Genomic DNA, 18519 nt, shown 5'->3' with positions numbered 1-18519 from the left:
AATATAAGTGTAAAAAGTACACATTCAAGAGTTTTTCCAGTTCTTGCTGTTCTTGTATTACTTTCCTAAAAAGCTAGTCTTAAATTAGTTAGCATATTTAGAAAATGTGGAAACATGTGGTCGGGCACAGTGGCTCACGCCTGTAATCCCAGCACTTTGGGAGGCCAAGGCAGGCGGATCACACTCACACGAGGTCAGGAGTTCGAGACCAGCCTGGCCAACATGATGAAATCCCGTCTCTACTACAAAACAATACAAAAATTAGCTGGGCATGCTGGCACAAGCCTGTAATCCCAGCTACTCAGGAGACTGAGGCAGGAGAATTCCTTGAACCTGGGAGGCGGAGATTGCAGTGAGCCGAGCTCCTACCACTGTACTTCAGCCTGGGTGACAGAGTAAGACTCCATCTCAAAAAAAAAAAAAAAGAAAATATGGAAATATGTAAACATTCTGATAGGAAATGTTTCTTATAATTTAGCAGACACATTTTAAAAATACACTTTGTTTTCTCCTTTCTTTTAGGACCATCGATCGTTCTGTTTTTAAACCAATTGTCCAAATAGCAGTGATTGAAAATTCTGAATCACTGGACTGCCAGTTATTGGCTGTCACACATGCAGGTATGTTGTTTTATTTACATATCTGTGTTACTGTTACAGCTTCTGAAAATTCTTAGATTTGGAAATTTATGATTAGAAATATATTTTTACTTTCATATCTGCTTTAAAGCCATATAAATAATTTGTAAAATAAAGGATTTTGAAAACTGGGAGACTTTTCTGTTTCTTCATTTTATAGATATAAAACCAAGCCTAGGCCAGGTATGGTGGCTCACACTTGTAATCCTAGCACTTTGGGAGGTCAAGGTGGGCAGATTGCCTGAGCCCAGGAGTTCAAGACTAACCTGAGCAACATAGTGAAACCCTGTAACCCCGTCTCTACTAAAAATACAGAAATTAGCTAGGTGTAGTGGCACGGCCTTGTAGTACAGCTCCTTGGGAGGCTGTGGCGGGAAGATCGCGTGAGCCCAGGAGTTTGAAGCTGCAGTGAGCTGAGATTATGCTACTATACTTCATCCTGGGCAATAGAGCAAGACCCTGTCTCAAAAAACCAGTAAAAAAGCAAAACAAAAGCCAAGCACAGTGGCTTGGCACAGTGGCTCACATTTTGTAACAAAGCCTGAACTGGAACACAAGATTTCTTGGTTTGTCTTTGCAAGTTCTTTCTAATGAAATGTATTAATTCACCTCTCAATTTTGAGTGACATTTTCTTAGATATATATTTCAGCTGATAGTCTATATGGTAATTTAAGATTAGTCAGGGGGCTGGGCGCAGTGGCTCACACCTGTAATCCCAGCACTTTGGGAGGCCAAGGCAGGTAGATTCTGAGGTCAGGAGATCGAGACCATCCTGGCTAACATGGTGAAACCCTGTCTCTACTAAAAATACAAAAAATTAGCCGATGTGGTGGCGGGCATCTGTAGTCCCAGCTACTCGGGAGGCTGAGGCAGAATGGCGTGAACCCAGGAGGCGGAGCTTACAGTGAGCTGAGATCACGCCTCTACACTCCATCCTGGGCGACAGAGCAAGACTCTGTCTCAAAAATAAAATAAAAATAAAAATAATTAGATGGGTGTGGTGGCACATGCCTGTAGTCCCAGCTACCTAGGAGGCTGAGGCAGGAGAATTGCTTGAATCCGGGAGGCGGAGGCTGCAGTAAGCCGAGATGGCGCCTCTGCACTCCAGCCTGCTAGACTCCATCCCCCAAAAAAAAATTAGTCCAGAAAGTTATGTATGGTTTTAGCAGAGTTTTGCATTGCTATATGTAATTGCTTCAATAACACATTTGCCTCAGGTCCTTATTTTCTATTACTGATGCATAATTTTACCCCATCTTCAGGTGTAAGGTTATATTTCAGCACTTGTCCATTCAGACAGCCATTAGCACGGCCTAATACACTGACGCTGATTCACGTCCGCTTACCTCCTGGATTCTCAGCATCTTCAACCGTAGAAAAGCCTTCAAAAGTACATAGAGCACTTTATAGTAAAGGTAAGTTCTGAAATACTATCAGATTTAAGATGAGATTCTTAAAATTGTTAAAATTATATGACGTTTTGAGGCATTTGAAAATACCTATGACAACAGTAGAAACTGGGGACTACTAGAAGGGTTGGGGAAGTAGGGGAGCAAGGGTTGAAAAACTGACTGTTGGGTCTTATGCCTAGTACCTGAGTGATGGAATCAGTTGTACCCTAAACCTTAGCACCACGCAATATACGCAAGTAACAAATCTGCACATGTACCTGCTGAATCTAAAATAAAATTTGAAATTGTAGTGAAATTCAAAAGTTGAAATTGAAAGTATAGTTTTCACTCCTACATTTAGGTTTTTGATCTGTTTTGTGGTAATTTTTATACGTTGTATGAGGTAGGATCTGACTTCATCCGTCTGCATGTGGATATCTAGCTGTCTGAGCACCATTTGTTGAAGACTATTATTTCCCCATTGAATTGTCTTCATCTTACTTTCTCACGTGAATTACCCGTTAATGTATGGGTTCTGGATTCTCAGTTCTATTCTATTGGTCTATATTATCCATCTTTATGTCAGTAGTACAGTCTTGATTACTGTTGCTTTGTAATAAGTTTTGAAATTGGCAAGTGTGACTATTCCAACTTTGATCTTTTTTTTTTTTTTTTTTTTTTTTTTTTTGAGATGGTCTGGCTCTGTTGCCCAGGCTGGAGTGCAGTAGCACAATCTCTGCTCACTGCAACCTCTGCTTCCCATGCTCATGCCGTCCTCTCACTTCAGCCTCCTGAGTAGCTGAGAGAAGCTACAGGCGTGTGCCACCACACCTGGCTAATTTTTATATTTTTTGTAGAGACAGGCTTTTGCCATGTTGCCTAGGCTGGTCTCAAACTCCTGAGCTCAAGTGATCTGTCTGCATCAGCCTCCTAAAGTGCTGGGATTACAGGCATGAGCCACTGTGCACCTGGCCTGATTTTTTTTTTTAAAGATGATTTTGGCTATTCTCAGTCTCTTGAATTTTCATATGAATTTTAGAATCACCTTGTTAATTTCTGCAAAAAAAGTGAGGTGGGGCCGGGTACAGTGGCTCATGCCTGTAATCCCAACACTTTGGGAGGCAAAGGCAGGTAGATCACTTGAGGTCAGTTGGAGACCAGCCTGGCCAACATGGCGAAACCCCGTCTCTACTAAAAATACAAAAATTAGCTGGGTGTCGGGGGTCATGCCTGTAGTCACAGCTACTTGTGGGCTGAGGCAAGAGACTTGCTCGAACTATGGAGGTGAAGGTTACAGTGAGCCAAGATCCACTCTAGCCTGGGGGACAGAGCAAGAGTCCATCTCAAAAAAAAAAAAAAGTGAGATTGGATTGTGATAGCTAAATCGGTGTATCAGTTTGGGGCATGTTGCCATCTTAACTATATTTAGTCTTCAAATCCATGAATACGGAATATTTTTCCAAGTCATTTGGGGGTGGGGAGGAAGGTTCTCACTCTTTTACCCAGGCTGGAATGCAGTGGCAGGATCTTGGGTCACCATAGCTTCAACCTTCCGGGCTCAGGTGATCCTCCTTGCTCAACCTCCTGAGTAGTTGGGACTACAGTCGTGTGCCACCACTCCTGGCTAATTTTTGTATTTTTTGTAGAGATGGTGTTTCACCATGTTTCCCAGGCTGGTCTTTAACTCCTGGGCTCAAGCAATCCTGCCACCTCTGCCTCCCAAAGTGCTAGGATTATAGGTGTGAAGCCACTGTGTTGGTGAGTTTTGTTGAGATAATTGCTTTTTTTTTTTTTTTTTTGAGACAGTGTCTACTGACACCCAAGTGGGAGTGCAGTGTGCAGTCATGCCTCATTACAACCTCTACCTCCCCGGCTCAGGCAATCCTCCTGCCTCAGTTTTTGTTGAAATAAGGTCTTACTTTATTGCCCAGGCTGGTCTCCAACTCATGGGCTCAAGTGATTAGCCTGCCTCAGCCTCCTAAACTGCTGGGATTACAGGCATAAGCCACAGCACCTGGCCCAGATGATTGCTTCTATAGTACACTTATCTCTGCCATTCCTCTGGCACCTTCATCATTTTTATTCATGGTGTGTTTGAATTAACCAGTATATAAACTGTATTTCGTTGAATATTAGCTTCTATTACATTGTGAATTGTCAGTCACAGCATTTTTTATATACTAAATATATTTTTATAAAATTAATAATTAAATTGATAAGCCCATTGACTGCAAGATATACCCTAAGTTCAGAAATGCTAAAATGTGAAAAAAAAAATATGTTTACCTGAGAGAAATACAGTTTAAAATTGAGAACACTTAAGGAGTCTACCCTAAAAATAATTATATAGTCTTTCATGGAATTATTTTATTTTGTAACTTGTTTCTTTATAAAGATTGATGTTGTGTGTGTATATCTTATATGTGCTAATTTTAAGTTGGCATAAAAGTACTTGTGGTTTTGTAAAAAAATTTTTTTTTTTGAGACGGAGTCTTGCTCTGTCACCCAGGCTGGAGTGCAGTGGCACAATCTCAGCTTACTGCAACCTCTACCTCCTGGGTTCACACCATTCTCCTGCCTCAGCCTCCCAAATAGCTGGGATTACAGAGGCCCACTGCCACACTCAGCTAATTTTTGAATTTTAGTAGAGACAGGGTTTTACCATGCTGGTCAGGCTAGTCTCGGACTCCTGACCTCGTGATCTGCCCACCTCATCCTCCAAAAGTGCTGGGATTACAGGCATGAGCCACCATGCCCAGCCCGGTTTTATAATTTTAATTGCCAAACCGCAATTACTTTTGCACCAACCTAACAATAGTTATTAAGGTTATTGAGGATGCATATTATTTGACATGATGTAATAATATTTTATATATTAAACTTTTAGGTATTCTATTGATGGCAGCCTCAGAAAATGAGGATAATGATATTTTATGGTGTGTCAACCATGATACTTTCCCTTTCCAAAAGCCAATGATGGAAACCCAGGTAAGTTGTCCTGACAATTCTGAAAAAACTATTATATAATTTTAAGTGAAGGATAATATGGTAAGAAACTTTTTATCTTCTGATTTATTGCTGTTTACTTCTAATAACATATGATTAGAAATTATAATGTAAAGAAATTATCCTGTCAATTATTTGTTTTTCCTCTGTCAGGTTAGAAGTTCCTGTGGTAATCACAAAAAGACATCTTTAAAGAAAACATTGGACCCTTGTAGAATATTTTCCATAATGTACCAGAAAATACATGTATCTTTTTTTTTTTCTGAAAACATGTCAGGTTCATATGAAATGATCTTTGTCTCATTTAAATATGTTGCTTGTTTAGTTATTTAAATATGAGGCCATCCATTATAGTTGTGACTTAGAATTTTATTCTAACAATCTCTTTGTAATTTTGTCTTTTTCTTTTTTTTTAATTACGGAAACTTTCAAACATAAAGTTTGAAGAATCAGTTGAACCTCACATAAGAGAACTGAGTTGCCAACATCTTTCTTATTGTATTTCGTTTTTCTTTCTGACATAAACAAAGGGACACCCACAAACACACAGTTTTGTTTTAAACACAAAAATCACCACATACATCATGAAGTGGATGTGGTCTTCCTAGGTGAGGGCCGAGGCTGCTGTGAACCCACGGACTGCCCCCTGCCCCCAGCTGCCCATCCTAGTCCCCAGTTTGTAAGGAGGTGAGGGGAGGCTACCTGTCTCCATCCCCTTGGTGTCCTCTGCTCACTCCTGCCTGTCCTCCTAAATAGTCCTGCATAGCCGACTGAGGCTGCTGATCAAACCAGATAAACCAGCCCCTAGTGGGGTGTGAATGTCTGGTACTGTGTCTTTGAAGCTACCTCTTCACAGGCATTTTGCTTCTAGTTTTCGCAGAAAACTAGTGGTTTTCTGGTAGTTCTTAAATTTGAACCCTTCCAGATGGGACTGGCAAAAGGTGTGTGTAAGTGGGAGGAGGAAAAGCAGAACTCCCAGGGATGGGAGTATTGTCTGCATGATCTCTACCAAATTTCTGACAAGGTTCAAAGAGCTGGGGTAGGAGCAGGAGGGAGATAAGGAGTACCCTTCTTCTTCTTTCCTTTATTCTTTGAGCTTTACTGAGCATGTACTACCAGCCTTGTGCTGTGATAAACTGTGAGGATTCAGAACTTAATAAGATATAAACCCTGTCCTGGTTGGGATTTTGTGCTGGTGGGGGATAATGATTTTAATCCTGTCTCTACTTCCTCAAAACTGTGGAGCAGAGGACACGTTTTTGGCTGTTTATTCCTCTATAATCGTTATAATCATATCTGCCACTATGGAGTTATGAGACTAAATGAGCTCATGTGTGTAAAGCACTCAGAACAATGCCTGGCACTCCTTGGAAGCACCATTCCATAAATGTTAGCTTTTTTTTTTTTTTTTAAACTCTTAAAAAAGACAGTGTCTCACCCTGTTGCCCAGGCCCAAGCAGTCCTCCCACCTCAGCCTTCCAAGTAGCTGGGACTACAGGTGTGCATTACCACATACAGCCAATTTTTAAATTTTTTGTAAGCTAGGTGTGGTGGCTCATGCCTGTAATCCCAGCGTAATGTCGAGGTGGGTGGATCACAAGGTCAGGAGATCGAGACCATCCTGGCTAAAATGGTGAAACCTCTACTGAAAATACAAAAAATTAGCTGGGTGTGGTGGCGGCGCCTGTACTCCCAGCTACTCGGGAGGCTGAGGCAGAAGAATGGCGTGAACCCGGGAGGCGGAGCTTGCAGTGAGCTGAGATCGCGCCACTGTACTCCAACCTGGGTGACAGAGTGAGACTCTGTCTCACAAAAAAAAAAAAAAAATTTTTTTTTTGTAGAGACGGGGTCTGACTATATTGCCCAGACTGGTCTTGAACTCCTGGGCTCAAGCGATCCTCCCACCTTGGCTTCCCAAAGTGCTGGGATTACAGATGTGTTCACCTAACTTTTTTTTTTTTTTTTTAGAACAAATACTACATGTCATATAATTTGATTTAATATTTGAGTTTTTCTTAAACAAAGGTGAACTTTTGTTTTTAACAAAAAAAACTCATCAAGAATAGTGTATGAGCTTTGATCAAATCCTAGTTACCAAAAAGACATTGGAACAGCAGGGTAAATTTTATATTGGCTAGGTATTACACTATATTAGGGAATTGATAACTTTTTTTTTTTTTTTTGACACAGGGTTTCACTCTGTTGCCCAGGCTGGAGTGCAGTGGCACAATCAGAGCTCACTGCAACTGCTTCCCAGGCTCAGGGAATCCTCCCACCTCAGCACCCAACCGCCGCCCACCCCCCCCAAAAATAGCTGGGACTACAGGCACATGCCACCACGCCTGTCTGATTTTTTTGTATTTTTAGTAGAAACGGGGTTTTGCCATGTAACCCCTGCTGGTCTTGAATTCCTAAGCTTAAGGGATCCCCCTGCCTTGGTCTCCCAATGTGTTGGGATTACAGGCGTGAGCCGCCTCGTCCAGCCAATAACATTTTTAAATGTTGTTATATGGTTTGTAAGAAAACATTCTTATTTTTAGGAGATACATATAAAAGTATTTAAGAGTGATAAATGATGTCTATACTTTCAAATAGTACAATAAAACAAAAATATACAGGAAGAGAGAGAATGTAGACATGGCAAACTGCTAACAGTTGTTGAATCTAGGTATTGGGCATGTGGACTTTTGCTGTATTTTCAACATTTTTGGCTGCTTGAAATTTTTTATTATAAAGTATTTTAAAGGATTAAAATACTTTTTTTTTTTATTGTGAGACAGGGTCTTGCTCTGGAGTGGAGTGCAGTGGCATGATAGCTCACTACAGCCTCAAACTCCTGGGTTCAAGCAGTCCTCCTACCTCAGACTTCTGAGTTGCTAGGAATACAGGCACATGCCACCACACTGAGGTAGTTTTTTATTTTTTGTAGAGATGGGATTTCGTTATGTTGTCTAGGCTGGTAAAATACTTTTTTTTTTTTTTTTTTTTTTTTTTTTTTTTTGAGACGGAGTCTTGCTCTGTCACCCAGGCTGGAGTGCTGTGGCCGGATCTCAGCTCACTGGAAGCTCCGCCTCCCAGGTTTACGCCATTCTCCTGCCTCAGCCTCCCAAGTAGCTGGGACTACTACAGGCACCTGCCACCTCGCCTGGCTAGTTTTTTGTATTTTTTTAGTAGAGATGGGGTTTCACTGTGTGAGCCAGGATGGTCTCGATCTCCTGACCTTGTGATCCGCCCGTCTCGGCCTCCCAAAGTGCTGGGATTACAGGCTTGAGCCACCGCGCCCGGCCTTTTTTTTTTTTTTTTTTAATTTGGCAACAGAGTCTTACTCTGTCACCCAGGCTGGAGTGCAGTGGCATGATCTCAGGTCACTGCAACCTCCATCTCCCAGGCTCAACAAATTCTCCTGCCTCAGCCTGCTGAGTAGCTGGGATTGATTACAAGCCTGTGCCACCACGCCTAGCTAATTTTTCTATTTTTAGTAGAGACGGGGTTTCACCACGTTGCCCAGGCTGGTCTCAAACTCCTGACCTCAGGTAATCTGCCCGCTCCACCTCACAAAGTGCTGGGATTATAGGTGTGAGCCACCCCACCCAGCCAGTAAAATACAGCTGGTAATATACTTTTTAAAGGAAAGATAGTATCTTAGCAGATTTAATCAATCCTGGAAACATGGTAGATGGTAGTTATTGGATTGAGAGAATTATAATCTTATTAAAGAGTATTTACAGTTTATCTTGAGAAAAGTTTGCCCTTGTCTTCTAGTACAAACAGATTTATGTATTAGTGTAGAAAATGCCTGCTTATGGTGTACGCAGTGGCTCACGCCTGTAATCCTAGCACTTTGGGAGGCCAAGGCAGGTGGATCACCTGAGGTCAGGAGTTTGAGACTAGCCTGGCCAACATGGCAAAACCCGGTCTCTAATAACAATACAAAAATTAGCCGGGCGTGCTGTTGTGCGTCTGTAATCCCACATACTTGGAAGGCTGAGGCAGGAGAATCACTTGAACCTGGGAAGCAGACGCTACAGTGGGCTCTGATTACGCCACTGCACTCCAGCCTCGGCGACAGGGTGAGACTCCGTCTCAGGAAAAAAAAAAGATAATGCCTGATTAGCACTTTGAGAGGCCAAGATGGGCAGACTGCAGGAGCCCAGGAGTTTGAGAACATCCTGGGCAACACGGTAAAACCCTGTTTATACAAAACATAGAAAAATTAGGCGGGCATGGTAGCATTCTCCTGTAGTCCCAGCTACTTGGGAGGTTGAGGTAGAAGAATCAGCTGAACCCAAGGAGGTCGAGGTTGCAGTGAGCTGTGATCATGCCACCGCACTCCAGCTTGGGTGACAGAGTAAGATACTGTCTCAGGAAAAAAAAAAAAAAAACAAAACCCAGAGGCCAGGTGCGGTGGCTCATGCCTGTAATCCCAGCACTTTGGGAGGCCGAGGTGGGCGGATCACCTGAGGTCAAGAGTTCGAGACCAGCCAGACCAACATGGAGAAACCCTGTCTCTGCTAAAAATACAAAATTAGCTGGCGTGGTGGCATATGGCTGTAATCCCAGCTACTGGGGTGGCTGAGGCAGGAGAATCACTTGAACCCGGGAGGCGGAGGTTGCAGTGAGCCAGGATCACACCACTGCACTCCAGCCTAGACAACTTCGTCTCAAAAAAAATAAAAGAAAAACCCCAGAAAAATACCTGATTAAAAAAAAGATAGTAGAAAATTACGTAATACTTTTGAAAATATTCATGTTAATGTACTATTTGTTAAATTTACTTATTTATTTATTAACTCTGTAGTTTTTTCTTTTGCATTGTGTAACTTCAATATGATGTGTAAAACATTTATTTCTTTTATGTAGATGACAACCCGTGTTGATGGTCATTCCTGGGCTCTTTCTGCGATAGATGAATTGAAAGTAGATAAAATAATTACACCCTTAAACAAGGATCATATTCCAATAACTGATTCACCAGTTGTTGTACAGCAGCACATGTTACCTCCGAAGAAATTTGTTCTCCTCTCAGCACAGGTATGTACGTATTCTGTTAAGGTAGTGACAAAAATAAGCAATATATAATATTTTTGTCAAGTACTCTGAAGTAGTGGCTTAATGGAATCATATCATTTTCTTTTTTTTTTTTTCTTTTTTTTTTTTTTTTTTTTTTGAGACGGGATCTCGCTCATCACCCAGGCTGGAGTGCAGTGGTGTGATCTCAGCTCACTGCAGCCTCTCTGCCTCCCCGGATCAAGTGATTCTCCTGCCACAGCCTCCTGAGTAGCTGGGATTACAGGCGCACGCCACCACACCTGGCTAATTTTTGTATTTTTAGTAGAGACGGGGTTTCACCATGTTGGCCAGGCTGGTCTCAAACTCCTGATCTCAGGTGGTCCACCTGTCTTGGCATCCCAAAGTTCTGGTATTACAGTCGTGAGCCACTGCACCCAGCCTTCCTGGTTTGTTATTTGACGTTGTTTATTGAGATTTTTCCCAGCACACAAGCTTGTAAGTAATCAAAATTATCAGTTATTTGATATTTTATTTTATTTATTTTATTTTATTTTAGACAGGATCTTACTCTCACCCTGGCTGGAGTGTGGTACACAGTCTTGGCTTACTGCAACCTGTGCCTCCCAGGCTCAAGGAATCCTCCCACATCAGCCTCCTGGGTAGCTGGGATTACAGGCTTTTGCCACCACACCCGGTTAATTTTCGTATTTTCTGTAGAGACAGGATCTCACTAAAGCCCAGGCTGGTCTCAAACTCCTGAGCTCAAGCTATCCACCCACCTCATCCTCCCACAGTGCTGAGATTATAGGCGAGAGCTAATCTACCCAGCCATCATTTGAAATATGTCATAGTTGAAAAGCTTCCTCTCACTAAGGTTTATAAAAGAATCCACTCGTAGTTCCTTTTGTTTATTGATTGGTGCAAAAACAATTGAGGTTTTTGCCATTGATTGTAATGGCATTACAACCGAATACTCAATTGCTTTTGTACCAACCTAATACTATGATGCTTTTGTACCAACCTAATTGGTACAAAAAACCTCAATTGCTTTTGTACCAACCTAATACTATGATGGTTTTATTTTATTCTTTAAGTCGTTTGATCTATTTGGAATTTACTCTGGTATAAGGTATGACTATGTTTTTAGCTTTTTTTTTTTGTCTAAATTGATACAAATAGTAGCAACCTGATTAATTAATAATCTAATTGTAATTCTCTGGTTTCAGGGGCAGCTTTGCAGGGGCAATTGCATTAAGTTTTCTTCATAGATACATAGATCTACTGGAGGTTGAGTTGAGATGTAGATGATCCTTTTGACCAGTTGTACTTTTTATATCACGTCAGCCAGTCCTCCTGCCTCAGCCCCCTGATGCGCTGGAAATACAAGTGTGGGCCACCATACCCAGCCTACTTTGTATTGTTGAAGGGTTTTTGTTTGTTTGTTTCATTTATTTTATCAAATAAGGTAGCAGGGTCCATTGCCATCAGCCAATCTTGGTAAATCTCTTTTTCATGTTCTTTCTTCAAATTTCTTAGGGGAGCCTTATGTTTCATAAACTTAGACCTGTAGATCAACTGAGGCATCTACTTGTGAGTAATGTGGGTGGAGATGGAGAAGAGATTGAAAGATTCTTTAAATTACATCAGGTAATTATATATACTTTTTAAAAATGTGATGCTATTTTAATCAAACAGTGGGAGTCATAGTTTATGTATATTGGGACTGGAATACTGTAATAAATAGATTTTTTTTTTGAGATTGAGTTTTGCTCTTGTTGTCCAGGCTGGAGTGCCATGGCGCGATCTTGGCTCACCGCAACCTCCGCCTCCCAGGTTCAAGCGATTCTCCTGCCTCAGCCTCCCTAGTAACTGGGATTACAGGCATGTGCCAGCACGCCCGGCTAATTTTGTATTTTTAGTAGAGACGGGGTTTCTCCCTGTTGGTCAGGCTGGTCTTGAACTCCCGACCTCATGTGATCCACCAGCCTTGGCCTCCCAAAGTGCTGGGATTACAGGCATGAGCCACTACGCCCGGCCATAAATAGATGATCTTAACAATATTCCTTTCTTTGCCTCAGTCACTGTATGTGAACTGACATTTGAAAGCAGGATTAATGTAAGTCTTGTAGTGAGCTTTCAGATTTTTATTCTCTGTTGTTGATAATTTTTTCTTTTTTTTGGAGACATAGTCTCACTCTGTCTCCCAGGCTGGTGCAGTGGAGCGATCTCAGCTCACTGCAAGCTCCGCCTCCCAGGTTCACACCATTCTCCTGCCTCAGCCTCCCAAGTAGCTGGGACTACAGGCGCCTGCCATGATGCCTGGCTAATTTTTTGTATTTTTAGTAGAGATGAGTTTTCACTGTGTTAGCCAGGATGATCTCGATTTCCTGACCTCAGGATCCGACTGCCTCGGCCTCCCAAAGTGCTGGGATTACAGGCATGAGCCACCATGCCCAGCCTGTTATTGATAAATTCTTATTGAAGTCTACTAGTAAGTTTCTTGTTCAGGTTATATGATAAATGCCTTTTCATTAAAAGCACAAGACATTTAGGGACAAGTTCTTTTTTGTTTGTTTGTTTTGGCTTAATGACCTGAGGAAGAAACTTGAGGCAACAGTGTAGAGATCTTAGTATTTCAGAGCCATAACTGGAATTGATATGGTTAAAATTGGGATAGTTCAAAGTTAAGTATACAGACCCTGGATTCAAAGCACCTGTGTTAAAAATCCCAGCTCCACCACTGAGGTATATTACTTGACTTCTCTGGGCTTCAGTTTCCTTATACATTATAATAGTATGTGTTATGAGGATTAATATATGCTAAACTCTTAAAATAGTACCTGACACATGGTAGGTATTCAAAGTTACCACTTATTGTTATTTTCTAGAAAGTAGAAAGACCACAGGAAGAAAATTGGAGACATAAGGTGGAAACTAACTCAGAATCTAGGTAAAAAGGAAAAGAGAGCATTCTGTAATCCTAGTGCTTTTGATGAACTTAAAATAAAACCAGTAGTGTTTACTTGTCTTTTTAACACTAACTGATTTCATTTAGTCAGCAAGTATTTATTGAACGCCTGCTCTGTGCTAGATACAGACTTTAATATTGCATCTAGCAGTACACAAATCATTTTAAAAGTTTATATTTAATATAAGGCCAATATTCCTCTTTTTACAGGAAGACCAGGCTTGTGCTACTTGCCTTATTCTTGCTTGCTCCACTGCTGCCTGTGACAGAGAAGTATCTGCCTGGGCTACTCGGGCTTTCTTTAGGTATATGAAAGGTTTTTTGTTTATTTGTTTTTTTTTTTTTACCGGGCCACTTTTTAAAATGATCTTATTATCAATGTGATAAATTAAAGCCTTGCCAAACAGTTGAGTGACTATGTAGGCAAATTACCAAAATTCATTTGCAAAAGCTGAAATCTGGAGAGATTATAATGGTAATAGAAGCAACTAAATTAGCATAGTTTATGCATTATTACTTTAACTCTGGATTCTGTTCTGTAACTTCTTGTCTACTTTCTATACTTTGTTCTACCTCAGTTACTGTCTCATCTATCTTTTTTACTTCCCCAAACACTATGCCAATTCTGCTTAATATGTATCATTAGTATTGAAGGCTTCTGAATTATTTTAAGGAAACTTGGTACCAAAGAGATATTTCTATTTAGAAAATATTTAAGAATTTGAAATGTGATTTTGTTAGGAATGTTTTTTGAAATACTATCTAACCATAACCTAGTGCGAAAATTATAATGCCATTTACTCACAAAGTAAATTCTATGCATTGCATATCTTTTTCTTAGAAGTTATCGGAGTCCCTTATAATTCTTCCTGGTAGCGATTTCAAGTCCATATTTACTGAATAAATATTATAAGTCTTATGCATATATTTTACTGTCAGCACAATACGTTAAAGTCTGTAATGTTTAAAGCATTTATTTTGAAGCTAAGCAGGAAAAGGAACAATTCCAGTTTTTAAGATGGATAGTTTGTTTTACTGAATAAATTCAACCTCTTGTCATAAAAATAGGTATGGTGGTGAAGCACAGATGAGATTTCCAACCACTCTTCCGCCTCCAAGTAATGTTGGTCCCATCTTGGGGTCTCCTGTCTATTCTAGTGAGTATGAAACATTGAAATGAAATTGTTTCTAATCGTTTGAATCTTAGAACCTTTATAGCAATTTTTGTCAATAAACCTTTTTGTTATGTTTTATTTACTGCTACTGTATAATTGATGAATATATCTGTAGATTCTGATTCTTAAAAGTGATCTATTAATATTGAATCCTTAACATAAGGAAGCAAAATAAGATGTAACCAATCATATTTACGTAACTCATTTGGTGTATATTCAGAGGGAAACAGATGAATGATTTAATAGTAATTAACTCCCACATCAGTGTTTTCCAAGGTGGGAGTTGTTAGAAACTTACTAGGAGATGAGTCCCTAATTCTTGCATATATCATGGACAATGTAAGTCCTTTTTATGCTTATAAGTAGCTTCTGTGGCCAGGCGCAATGGCTCACACCTGTAATCCCAGCACTTTGGGAGGCCGAAGTGGGCGGATCACCTGAGATTGGGAGTTTGAGACCAGCCTGACCAATATGGTGAAACCCTCTCTCTACTAAAAGTACAAAAATTAGCCGGCCTGTGGTGGCGTGAGCCTGTAATCCCAGCTACTCAGGAGGCTCAGACGGGAGGATCACTTGAACCCAGGAGGCAGAGGTTGCAGCAAGCCGAGATAATGGCACTGCACTCCAGCCTGGGCCACAGAAAGAGACCCTGCCTCAAAAAAAGAAAAAAGAAATACCTTCTGTATCTAATTTTGATCACATTCAAAAGATTGAGATGTTCTTTTCTAAATCTTTATATTCTTCTTTCCCTTTTTAGGTTCTCCTGTTCCTAGTGGTAGTCCCTATCCAAATCCATCCTTTTTGGGAACACCATCTCAGGGTACCTCTTTTCTTTGTTTTGGATTGCTTCTACTGCTCATTTTGAAGTGCTGACATTATGAGTTATCCTTAATGCTTAGTGTGAAAAAGATGAACTTGCCTTATTCCCTTGAAAATAAATATATGCTCTCCAACCAAGTTTTAGCATTTGGATGTGAATGCCTTTATTTAGGAAGAACTCCTCTTATAATATGCCTGGAAAGCCCATTATTTGGGTTCCAGGATTAAATTGGACCCTAAAATCTGTGTAATTAGTTCTGTTTCACTGTCAGCATTACAAGCAGTTATTGCAAGTTTGTTTCCTTTTCATTCTGCATTGTGAACACTGGCAAGTCTACCTGGGAGTATCCATGCACGTATAAATCTCTCTTCTTATTAAGGAAAACCAAATTAAATGTCTATGTATTTCATTATTTTTGTAAATACCTTTGTGTCTAGATACACAAACTTGGATTATTGAGAATTCTGAATTTTATGGGTTCTGTTTTAAGATATTTGTTTTTCTTATGTGTGTACAAGGTATACAGCCTCCTGCCATGTCAACTCCAGTGTGTGCTCTGGGAAACCCAGCAACTCAGGCCACAAATATGAGTTGTGTGACTGGACCAGAGATTGTGTATTCTGGAAAACACAATGGTATTTGCATTTACTTTTCTCGGATCATGGGGTAAGTTTGTCATGAAATAATGAACTATTGCTCACCTTGCCCTATCTTGAGTAGTTAATTTTTTTTTTTTTTTTTGAGACGGAGTCTTGCTCTGTCGCCCAGGCTGGAGTGCTGTGGCGCAATCTCGGCTCATTGCAAGCTCTGGTTCCCGGGTTCACACCATTCTCCTGCCTCAGCCTCCCAAGAAGCTGAGACTACAGGTGCCTGCCACCACGCCCAGCTAATTTTTTGTATTTTTTAGTAGAGACGGGGTTTCACCATGTTAGCCAGGATGGTCTCGATCCCCTGACCTCATGATCCACCCACCTCGGCCTCCCAAAGTGCTGGGATTACAGGTGTGAGCCACTGTGCCCAGCCTAGTTAAATATTTTTAACTCTGAATTTGGGATGTCATTTATTCCTATTAAATTTTATTTTTAGCTCACTTTTCGTCAATAAAACTTTTCTATTATTCAGTTTTTATTATCTAACTATACTCATTGCTGTGTTTTATTTCTCTCACTCTCTCATGATCCGTGTTTGTGTGTGTGTAGCGTCAAAATACAGTTGTTCCTCAACACGGGTTAGGGGATGCCAACCACCCTTCCTCAGCCTTCATGTAGTCAGAAATTCATGTACAACTTTCAACTTTCTTAATTACTAATAGCCTACTGTCTAGCAGCCTCACTGATAAGTAATCAATTAACACGTATTTTGTATGTTTTTTGTGTTTTCTTTTTTTAACTTTTGCATGATGTAGGAGTGTGGGGGAGTCTAGTAAAAACCAGAAAACCTCCTAGACAAATTCTAAAACAGATGTGACACTGATATTTTGTGTTATATGTATTATACACTATACTCTTACCATAAAGTAAGCTAGAGAAAAAAATTAAGAAAATCATAAGGAAGAGAAAATATATTTACTATTCATTAAGTGGCAATGGATCGTCATAAAAGTCTTCATCCTTGCCTTCACGCTGAGTAGGCTGAGGAGTAGAAAGAGGAAGGGTTGGTTTTGATGTATTGGGGTAGCATAGGTGGGAAAAAATCTGTATATGTGGACCCACACAATTCAAGCCCATATTGTTCAAAGGTCAACTGTATGTCTATATACATATTAATGTACAATGTTACAAACTTCCCCATAACTCAGTGACATGTGTCTACAGTTCAACAGGGCAGTTCTGTCTTGCTGGGCTAACTCAAGGATAGGCAATCAGTTGTGAAGTTAAAGATAGAGCTCTGCTTATCTTGGCTAGACTCTCACATGTTCAAGGTTATGTTTTCCAGCTGGTCTAGAATGGCCTAAGCTGAAACAGCTTAGTGGTTCTCCACATGGTTTCTCATCCTCCAGCAGGCCAGCCAAGGATTATTTAGTTGGTGGTGGCAGGGTTCCTTGAGAAAGAGTAGACACTTGCAAAACCTTTATCCTAGGCTCAGAACTGGTTTACCACTCACTTTTCCACATTACTCGACCAGAGAAGTCACAGGGCCAACCCAGATTTAAAAGGTGGGAAATAGACCACTTTTAGGGGAGAGACATCAAAATCATACTGCAAAGGGGATAGATATAGGGAGGGATAAAGAAATGTGGTTGTTCTTGCAATCAGTCTGTCATATTATCTTAGCTATCGTGCCTAATATATATTTCTCTCAGATTTGAGATGTATGATTTCATTCATCTCATTTGCTTAAAAGTATGAAACAGAACAGAGCCCCTTTATACATTTCCTGTTTATAATTTATTATACAGAGCCTTTTGATTTTTCTTAAGTAATATTTCATTATCTGAAAAACTTAGGTACATCAGGTATGAAAATTTTCTAGTATTCCATTCTTCTAGATAGCTTAGTAAAATGTTAAATGAAACCACTGCAAGTTTTAAAAACTGAATAAAGCCATTAAGTTCCTAGAGAGAGAAATTTATTGTAATTCTTTTTATTTATTTACAGCATAATCATTAAAACATTTTTTGTTCCAGAAACATTTGGGATGCAAGCTTAGTTGTGGAGAGAATATTCAAGAGTGGCAACAGAGAGATCACTGCAGTAAGTCTGTATAATATTACTCTGTTATTTTTGTGTAACCAGTTGATGGTATAAATGGTTAGATTGTTTCGCATTTGTTGATATTACACAAATAAGATGGCAAAGGTTATTCTTTTTTTTTTTTTTTTTTTTTGAGTCAGGGTCATGCTCTGTCACCCAGGCTGGAGTGCAGTGGCCCAATCTCAGCTTACTGCAACCTCTGCCCTCTGGGGTCAAGTGATCCTCCCACCTCAGCCTCCTGAGTAGCTGGGATTACAGGCGTGCGCCACCATGCCTGGGTAATTTTTGTATTTTTTGTAGAGATAGGATTTCACCATGTTGCCCAGGCCAGTCTCGAACTCCTAGACTCAAGCGAACCACCTGCCTTGCTTCCCAAAATGCTAAGATTATAGGCAGGGGGCCCCAGCGCCTGGCAGATTATTCTTTTATGTACATGTTTGCGTTCTTGGACAGAAAACTGCTTACCTTCAGGTTTAAATCTCATCTCTAACATTGATTGTCTGAATATCAGTAAATTACTTAACATTTCAGAGCCTGATACCTCATGGTAAAAGAAGGGGAGTAGTATATCTCCCTCATAAGGTGTCATGAGGGATAAGTCCAGAAACTTAATATTGTTCAAAATTTACTATGTAATACTTTGACATATATATGAACAAAAACTCCATGGACCCAGCACTAATTTCCATGAATTGGCATACTTTACAGACTGCTTTTTGCTCTTGTTGCCCAAGCTGGAGTGCAGTGGCGGAGTTTCTCTCTTGTTGCCCAAGCTGGTGTGCAACGGCACAATCTCGGCCCACTGTAATCTCCGCCT

At 40.4% G+C, this 18519-nt stretch overlaps 1 protein-coding gene and 1 non-coding gene across 5 annotated transcripts in view; one reads left to right on the top strand and one right to left on the bottom strand.

The window, feature by feature from the left end:
• NUP155 (nucleoporin 155) overlaps nt 1-18519 on the top strand; it is a 75560-nt gene that overhangs the window by 21457 nt on the left and 35584 nt on the right. For all 4 annotated transcript variants that reach the window (XM_005556747.4, XM_045393638.3, XM_045393639.3 and 1 more), the window contains 10 exons: nt 523-620; nt 1902-2054; nt 4918-5018; nt 9897-10067; nt 11583-11693; nt 13225-13319; nt 14083-14171; nt 14947-15009; nt 15528-15675; nt 17636-17702. In XM_005556747.4, the coding sequence (XP_005556804.2) occupies nt 523-620; nt 1902-2054; nt 4918-5018; nt 9897-10067; nt 11583-11693; nt 13225-13319; nt 14083-14171; nt 14947-15009; nt 15528-15675; nt 17636-17702 (1096 nt within the window). The remainder of the gene's footprint in view (nt 1-522; nt 621-1901; nt 2055-4917; nt 5019-9896; nt 10068-11582; nt 11694-13224; nt 13320-14082; nt 14172-14946; nt 15010-15527; nt 15676-17635; nt 17703-18519) is intronic.
• On the bottom strand, nt 16421-16481 carry LOC123574254 (U7 small nuclear RNA). The gene has a single exon (XR_006699141.1). It is a non-coding gene; the product is annotated as a U7 small nuclear RNA (small nuclear RNA).

The sequence above is a fragment of the Macaca fascicularis genome, chromosome 6, assembly GCF_037993035.2.
Source record: "Macaca fascicularis isolate 582-1 chromosome 6, T2T-MFA8v1.1".
Classification (NCBI taxonomy): domain Eukaryota; kingdom Metazoa; phylum Chordata; class Mammalia; order Primates; family Cercopithecidae; genus Macaca; species Macaca fascicularis.
This window is presented reverse-complemented; position numbering and strand designations above follow the sequence as displayed.